Source organism: Macrotis lagotis, chromosome 2 (genome assembly GCF_037893015.1).
Source record: "Macrotis lagotis isolate mMagLag1 chromosome 2, bilby.v1.9.chrom.fasta, whole genome shotgun sequence".
NCBI lineage: Eukaryota > Metazoa > Chordata > Mammalia > Peramelemorphia > Peramelidae > Macrotis > Macrotis lagotis.
This window is the reverse complement of record NC_133659.1, coordinates 136,566,866-136,575,772: the sequence shown is the minus strand read 5'-3', so window position 1 is coordinate 136,575,772 and position 8,907 is coordinate 136,566,866. Positions and strand designations below refer to the sequence as shown.

The window sequence follows — 8,907 nt, the reverse complement described above, 5'->3', positions numbered from 1 at the left end:
GGAGCCGTTGAGAGTGGGGCCCTGCGCGCTCCGCCGCTCCTCCGGCTGCCAGCGGGGGCGGGAGCGCAGCGGCCGCGGGGGGAGCGGGCGACGGGGCCGGGGCTGGGGGGGCGGGGGGGGGGCCGGGAGGGAGGGGGGCCGGAGGAGGAGGAAGCCCACCAAGTCCGGGAGCGGCGGCGGCGGCGGCGGCGGCGAGGAGGAGGAGGAGGAGGAGGAGGAGGAGGAGGACGCGGCGGCGGCGGCGGGGACGCGGTGACTTAGGGCCGCTCCAGGGTGTGAGTCTCCCCGGACCCGGCCCCCTCCCCCAGCGCCCGCCCGGGGTCCGGGAGTGGAGGGCGGGCCCGGGCCGGCCGGGGCGGGGGAGGGCGCACCAGCTGTTCCAGCCCGGGCTCCGGGGGCCGGGGGCCGGGGCCCGAGGTGCGGGGCCGGGCCGGGCCGGGCGGCGCGGGCGGCGCGGACTTAGTTTGGAGGCTCGGGCCGCGGGCGCCGGGGGGCGGCGCGGGGCCCGGCCGGCCTCCCGGGGCCGCCGCAGCTGCCGGGGGCCGGTGCAGCTGCGGAGCCTCCGGGGGCGGCGGCGGGGGGAGGCCGGGCCGCTGCAGCTGCGGCGGCGCCCGGGACGCCGGGGCTCCTCCGGGACCGGTGCAGCTGCGGCGGCGCCCGGGGGGAGGGGCCCTGGGGCGCCCCCCCCCCCCGCTTCTGGAGACTTTTCTTTTGTGGCTGCCGTGCCCCGGCGCTGCCTGCTGGCCCGGCCGCTGCCAGTCCGCTCCCTCCCCCTCGCCCGCTTTAAAGACGCGTTGCCCAGCCTTGCCCGTCGGAGCGGCGTCCTGCTCGGCCCCCCGCGACCCCCTTTAAGAGCGACCAGCCGGACCTCCGGCGGCCTCGCTGGGCCAGCTTGCAGGGGCCCGGTGGCCGCGGTGCCCGGGACTAGCCCCAGCGCCCCGGGAGAGGGGTGAGCGGTGCCGGGGCGCCTGGAACGGGGACGGGGCTTCGGGGCAGAAGTGGCGAAGTTGAGGCCGCCAAGTCTTAATTGACTTTAGTGATGAACTCATTGTTAGGAAAAGTTAGTTGTTGAGGGGTGCAGGGAAGGAAGAGCGTCGGCTGGGCCGTTCAGCAGCACTCCTGTCTTCTTCTGCCGGGGGGCTGGGGCGCTCGGCGGCGGGCTGCAGGCCCAGCTTCTCTCCCCGCCCCCCCCCCCCACCTCGCCCTTCCAAAGGTCTTTGGGGATGAGCCTGACGTTCACAGATGTCAGCGGCACCGAGCTGTCCAGCTGAGCTCACACTTCCATTTCATCAGCCACAGACCGGTTACAAACTTTCCCAGCTAGCTGGACTTGTGTATTATGAGAGACCTCTTTATTATGAGCGTCGAAGCGACCGTGTGACCCAAAAAAACTGTTGTTGTGATGGGAAGCAGATCAAGGGGGAAGGCGAGGTTCTGCTTTTCTGGCCAGAAAGTCAGATCAGCCATGCAGGTGCAATGGCCGTCTTAATCTTCTGTTAGCAGAGAATGTATCCAGTTTGTGAGATTGTTTCACTGAATGGAATCTCTGCAGCATCTTTAGAAAAGATACATTTCCAGCTTGTTGGAATTGTGAATTGCAGTTGATAGTGATCGTGACAGTGGGAGAAATCCTAGTTAGAAAGTAGTTGCAGAGAAGTAGTTAAGTAGAAGTGGAATAATTGTGGAGAACCAGGCTGAAGTAATAGTTTCCAATAAGTCTCCCAACATTCCTGTGACATGTATATTATTATCTCAGCAGAAAAACAAATGGAAGTCCTGGGACTAACATTAACATGGGAATATAGATTTAGAGTGAAATGAGTTTGATTTAGAAATATCCCCAAGGAAAGCAGCCTTTGAAATAAAACCTCTGAGTTGAATAAAAGTGAATCTGTGGATTTCCTGAATAGCACTGTGGCTTGAGTATCCTGTCAATATATAAGCCAGTCCACCAACTTAAGACACAAGTGTTGCTATTCCATAAATACAGTAGAGCTCCATATGTTTAGTTTTTCAATTTCTTCTGTTAGAAAGTTTGGGGGAAAAAAAAAGGAGACTTTGAAGTATTTTGTTTATACTAACAGAAGAGAAAAGTTCTCCTAAGAAAAAGCTGGTGGCAGGAGTGTAGAGGAGTAGCATATGGCATTAAAAGGAGCACAGCTGGAGGTAGCATTTCCATCTGAACATGATGTCAGAGCAGCTGACAGCCTGCCATCCCTCAGCCTTTTATTCTAACACACAGACAGGGAGTTAGTGTGTGCAGATCTGTGTGTGGAGAAGGTATCTCATTCCTCTCTAACATCATCTCCACTTTGCATCTGTCTCTCTTAGTCTGCTTTTTTTCCACCGATCTAACAGACCTGGAGCCAGCAAGACTCAGAGGAAAGGACTTAATCAGGTTTATGTGTACTAAAGGTAGGAGTAGCAATAGATTAGATTCAGCATATTTCTGTTTTGGTGTTTTGTTTATTTAATTTGGAAAAATCACATTACTTTTCTAACCAAGTTTAGGGATTATATATGAAATTGAGTATTAAATGAACATCTTACTGTAGTTGAAAGGCTTGGGCTGCAGCATTTTTCTGTCCCTTTAAGACACTTGAATCAATACCTTTAAAAAATACATACAGGTATTGCAAATTTTGAAATGTAAGTAGGGCTTTGAAATATATTGTTTATGGAGCTCACTTTAAATTAAATTGTTTTATTTTTTTTTTCCACTGACATTTTAGCTCCCTTTTGCTTTAAGGAATATTAAATAGCAAAGTATATGAAATCAAGTATTCAAACTTTTTTAATGGAAGAATTGTTTTAGTTAAGAAACTAAATTGATTGTATAATGAATTATACTCTTAACACTTTTACACTCTTAAACTTTATTCTTAAAGGTTCAGCAGCACTACTACTGAAGCATACAGCTGTAGTGCTTTTGAAACAGAACAGTTGTTTTTGTTTTTTAGGCAAAAAACTTTTTGTCCCCAGGAGAATAGTTTGACTGGTTTCCTCTTTTCTCTTTCAGATATATATTTAAGAGATCTTTTATTTCAGCATAACAATAATTATTTGAAGGAGTTTTTGTGTTAGCGACTAATTTAGAACTTGTAGATTTGAGCTGCCTGAATTGGCCAGACAGCTGTAATCGCACTCCTCTATTCTTAATCTCTTTATCTGGGCAGCAGCTGCCATATGGCCACAGTCAGCTGGATCAGATGTTTATAAGCTTCCTTCTTCGTCCCTCTCTGTCCTCTCAGCCTCCTAATTTGATCACAGCTACCTTGTGAGCTGCCCTCCAATCTTTATTTTTAGCCCTCTTAAGGATTAGGATTGATGTTGGCTGTGGGGCACTTAAAGTGATTGTATTGTAAATCTTCTTGGGTTATTCCAGCAGTGGTATTTTGCAGAATATATTTAGGGGTTGAATGGAAGTTTTAAGACATCTTGGGTAAAGTGGAGAGGGTGGTGGTGGTGGTGGTGGTGGTGGTGGTACGGAAAGTAATTTCTTGGTACAATATTAATATGCTCTAGTTCCCAAGATGCACATTCTAAGATGAATGGGCATTGAACTTTGCATCTGGTCAGAGGAAAAGGGAAGTAGAACTTACTTGCTTGCTTCTTTATTTATTTGTAGAGGCTTTACATATTGCAATTGAATTTTGACCCTTTGTACATCCTTGTCTCTCTTCCACCCCCTCCTTTCTCCCTCCCTCCCAGAAAACAATGCATTTTTGAAAGAATGGTAGTTGAGGGGAGTAAGGAGGAGATGAAATATATCAAGTCATGTTGAAACAAAACATTTTTTTCTGGTTATGGTAATAATCAGGCAGCAGAATAGTTATCTCCCTTTCTAGAAATGCATTTTCTAAATGTGTTTACCTTGCAATCATTTTTGTCTTAACTGAAAGTGATATGTCTTTACTTCACAGTTGGAATGAATCTCCATATAGAAGTTAGTTTGCTTGTGTAGCTAATGAAAGTTCAATTGAGAATTTTCGGAATTTAAAGTCCTGATTCCTGAGAAACCAGAAGTATGGTTTCTAGAAAGAAATGCAGTCGTTTTTCTTTCACTCAATTCACTTCTAAAAATCTTTGGATTTGTTCATAGTAAAAATGATCTTTTCCATCTGTTAGTGTAGTCCCTTCTGATCTCATACATGTGTGCTATACCTGCAAATCTTAAGATATTAACATCTGTTTTCATACACTAGGCTTTTGTTGTTATAACACTCTGACTTTAAAAGTAAATTGTTTGCTAATTTCTGAGCTAATTATGCTATTTATTTTTTTTTCTTGTTTCAGTGAGAATTGTCCTTTAAACTTAATGTGTGTACTGGAGCTATTGTGTGTAGCTTTAAAGTGCAGTAATGGAAGCATCAAAAGTCATAAAATAAAAAGGGTGGTTGAACAAGTTTCCTTAATTTTAATCAGCATTAGTTAGGCAGTTCTTTGTTCGTTGGCATAAGGCTTTGTCTTAGAATTTAAAACCATTTTGATGTTTTATAGGAAATAATTTGAGTAAAGTTAATTAAATTTCTTCTGAAAGTGATTTAAATTCTAGAATTCTCAAGAAACGATTACAACTAGGCATTTTCAAACTTGACTAGAAGTATGGGGAAGCTAGTTAGATCATTTTTATGAAATAGAAAAAGTTGGGGAACCTACCTACGTTTTCTTTTCACATCTGCAGTTTAGTAGAGTGAGCTGGTAGTTCTTGGGTCATATGCCTGATTAAAATTCAAAGAAGTATATAATGACAGCCAAAGTTTACTTTCTTTTTTTTTTTAACATGATGTGAGGATTATAGTACTAAAAAAGTTGTTTTCTACTCAACATTAATGAGGACTCTTTCTGTTTGTAGGTTATGAAGACAGTATGGAGTTTCCAGACCACAGTAGACATTTGCTACAGTGTCTGAGTGAGCAGAGACATCAGGGTTTTCTTTGTGATTGCACTGTTCTGGTAGGAGATGCCCAGTTCCGAGCGCACCGAGCTGTACTGGCTTCATGCAGCATGTATTTCCACCTCTTTTACAAGGACCAGCTGGACAAAAGAGACATTGTTCATCTGAACAGCGACATTGTTACAGCCCCAGCTTTCGCTCTCCTGCTTGAATTCATGTATGAAGGGAAACTCCAGTTCAAAGACTTGCCCATTGAAGACGTGCTAGCAGCTGCCAGTTATCTCCACATGTATGACATTGTCAAAGTCTGCAAAAAGAAGCTGAAAGAGAAAGCCACCACGGAGGCGGACAGTACCAAAAAGGAAGAAGATGCTTCAAGTTGTTCGGACAAAGTGGAGAGCCTCTCTGATGGCAGCAGCCACATGGCAGGTGATTTGCCCAGTGATGAAGATGAAGGAGAAGATGAAAAATTGAACATCTTGCCCAGCAAAAGGGACTTGGCGTCTGAGCCTGGGAACATGTGGATGAGGTTGCCCTCAGACTCAGCAGGCATTCCCCAGACTGGCGGAGAAGCAGATACACACGCAACAGCAGCTGGAAAAACAGTAGCCAGCCCCTGCAGCTCTACAGAGTCTTTGTCCCAGAGGTCTGTCACCTCCATGAGGGATTCAGCAGATGTTGACTGTGTGCTGGACCTGTCTGTCAAGTCCAGCCTTTCAGGAGTTGAAAATCTGAACAGCTCTTATTTCTCTTCACAGGACGTGCTGAGAAACAACCTGGTGCAGGTGAAGGTGGAGAAAGAGGCTTCCTGTGATGAGAGTGATGTTGGCACTAATGACTATGACATGGAGCATAGCACTGTGAAAGAAAGTGTGAGCACTAATAACAGGGTACAGTATGAGCCGGCCCATCTGGCTCCTCTGAGGGAAGACTCGGTCTTGAGGGAGCTAGAGCGGGAGGACAAAGCCAGTGACGATGACATGATAACTCCGGAGAATGAGCGTGTCCAGGTGGAGGGGAACATGGACAGCAGTTTACTCCCCTATGTCTCCAACATCCTCAGTCCGGCTGGCCAGATATTCATGTGCCCTCTCTGCAACAAAGTGTTTCCTAGTCCCCATATTCTGCAGATTCATCTTAGCACGCACTTTCGAGAGCAGGATGGGATCCGCAGCAAGCCTGCGACTGATGTCAATGTCCCCACATGCTCCTTGTGTGGTAAGACTTTCTCTTGCATGTACACCCTGAAACGCCACGAGAGGACTCATTCAGGGGAAAAGCCCTACACTTGTACCCAGTGTGGGAAGAGCTTCCAGTACTCCCACAACCTGAGCCGCCATGCTGTGGTTCACACACGGGAGAAGCCACATGCCTGTAAGTGGTGTGAACGCAGGTTCACCCAGTCTGGAGACCTTTACAGACATATCCGGAAGTTTCACTGTGAGTTGGTGAACTCCTTGTCTGTTAAAAGTGAAGCACTGAGCTTACCTACTGTCAGAGACTGGACCTTAGAAGATAGCTCTCAAGAACTTTGGAAATAATTTTATATATATATATATACATATATACATATATATAAATAATATATACTCACACACATATACACACACCCACACACATAACATACACACACACGTACATACACACACAGACACACACACAGACATACACACACACACACACACACACACACACACATCTATATATAGTTGTGGTACGGTCTAAAAGCAGTCTTGTTTCCTTGAACTAAAAAGTTGGGATATTAACTTGTTTTTGCACTTTAGGATAGCATGAAAAATTTCACTAATTTAGCATTCTGATAAGAAAAACTTTAGAGCAAGTCAGAAATAGAGAGGTGTTTTTCTTTTGTGGAGTAGGGAAAGTAAGCCAGTAAGTACTTTTAAAAAAACAAATCCTCATATCACAAAAATGCTTACATATGGTTTTATTTCTTCAACATTGCGATTGTGTTTTAAGCTCTGTAATTTTTTTTTTATGATTTTTAAATGCTGTAGAAATTCCCTCCAGTTTTATTAGCCTCTTTACACTTATAAAATTGCATGAATCCTTTCTGGCTGTTGGAAACCTGAATGCTTTTAGACCCAAATGGAAAATTTCTGAAATGCTGGATTATCTATTTTTAAACAAGCAGTTGACTTAAACTTTCTGTGGCAACTTCTGGTTTTCTGACAGTTCCCAATGAGAAAAATTCTGAAAGTACACTGGGATCACTGGGACTCTGTCTTTTGTGAAGGTTTGCTTGGGATGAAAAAAAAAGGATATTGCAGCTTCAGCAGTGTTGAACTGTGTGTTTAAAAATGTGAATTACTGTTATTGTATACTGTAATTGATTACATGGGCTGGGGGGGGTGTCAAAGAACTTGACAGGTTGTGTTGATGCTCATAGTTGAGTCTTGAAAAGTAAATATTAACGCTACAGAAATGCATGAGTTTCAATATATTTTTTGTCTTTGTTTGCATTGTATAACTTTAACGAGTGAGTTTAAAATTATTTAATTTCCTTAGGAAAATAGCACCATTTGAAAAAACTGGTGTTATAAAGAACATAAATGCACTGTTTTTATTTTATTTTATATAATTTAAATCTACTTTCCCACTGTCTTTAAGTTGAAGCTGTTAAGTTGAATAAAGATTAAGCTACAAATTGATAACTTAGCTACATAACAAGGAAAATATAAATGTTTACAAATGGCTTAAAGATTTGCATGTGCAGTGTGCATTTATAACAAACTTCTGATTGCACAGAACCATGCCGGCTCAGAGTTTAGGGATCTACATTTATCCAGTTGAGCATTTTTAGATTTACTACTGCACAAATTGACAATAGGTCATTCTTTTTCTTCTCTCTCTCTCTCTCTCTCTCTCTCTCTCTCTCTCTCTCTCTCTCTCTCTCTCTCTCTCTCTCTCTCTCTTTTTTTGCTCACCCTTTCTCTTCTTCCTTCTCCTCTCCCCACCTCCCTAACCCTTCCCTCCCATGAAAAGATTCTTTGGACTGAAAAAGCCCCAGGCTGAAAGGACTGGGAAGCCTTGATTGACAAGGGGAGGGGGGGGAGCAGACTATGTGTATCCAAGCAGCCGAGGCTGCAGCCCGACGTGTGGTTTTCATGACCAACACACAGGGTGAACGCATTTTGCACAGTGTTTGTTTTCCTGTCTTGCACTTACAAATAAGGTCTATGGGAGTAGCATGGAAAACGTTTGCTGTTTTTCCCTTTTTTTTCCCCTTTGCTTTTGTTTAAAATTTGATCGCCTTAACTACTGTAAACATAGCCTATTTTTGTGCTTAAGATACTGAATGGAAAACTCCATTGTGTGTTGCTGGACTGTTTTGGAAATATTTGGTCAAATGTGTGTTAATTTGGCTGTAATGGCATTTAAAGCAAACAAAAAAAAAAGCTGTGAAAATGGCCTTGGAGCATTATCTTTAGTTACTTGAAGAGTTTCTAGTTTTGTTTTTTTTTAAATACAGTTTATGTTAAGATACATTTTTATTAATTTAGAAAAGACAATCAATGTCTGTGAGAAAACGGACTTTCCTTTGGATTTTTTTTTTTTGTGGTCATTGTGAGTGATTGCTTTTTTCCTCTTATTAGTTTCACATTCTTCCTTTGTTCTAAAACTTAGACTGACATCTAGCTTTGACAATCATAGTACGTTTTATTTTCCTGAGGGGGGAATAACTTATGATGCTGTTTAGTTTTGTACTCTTGGTGTGTTGGTGAATTTTTAAACTGTGCTAACTGCAATAAATTATATGACCTGAGAAGCAGATTCCTGGTGTGTGTTCTTTAAATGTTTGATTATATGGTTCACAAATGGTAATTTTGTATTCTATGAAGTATATCATAAATTTTTTATAGCTTTTATTAACAGTTTGTGAAATAATTTGACTAAAGTATTCATTTGGAAGAAGTCCTAAGTTTTTCATCCATCCATATAAGTTACCTAAATGCACAGATTAAAAAAGATTTGTGCGTAAAATACCCTCT

General features: G+C 43.7%; 1 protein-coding gene across 4 annotated transcripts; it reads left to right on the top strand.

The window, feature by feature from the left end:
* Positions 1-240: 240 nt before the first annotated feature.
* On the top strand, positions 241-8,689 carry ZBTB18 (zinc finger and BTB domain containing 18). 4 transcript variants are annotated; one of them, XM_074222874.1, is made up of 3 exons: positions 771-949; positions 2,332-2,415; positions 4,856-8,689. In XM_074222874.1, exons 2-3 carry the CDS (start codon positions 2,403-2,405, stop codon positions 6,436-6,438), a joined length of 1,596 nt encoding a protein of 531 aa, XP_074078975.1. In that variant the 5' UTR covers positions 771-949; positions 2,332-2,402; the 3' UTR covers positions 6,439-8,689. The 4 variants fall into 4 exon arrangements, with proteins under 4 accessions (XP_074078977.1, XP_074078975.1, XP_074078976.1 ...); XM_074222877.1 differs by lacking the exon at positions 771-949 and having other exon boundaries at positions 1,012-2,415; positions 4,856-5,543; positions 5,656-5,742; XM_074222876.1 differs by lacking the exons at positions 771-949; positions 2,332-2,415 and adding an exon at positions 241-273.
* The last annotated feature ends 218 nt before the right edge of the window (positions 8,690-8,907 follow it).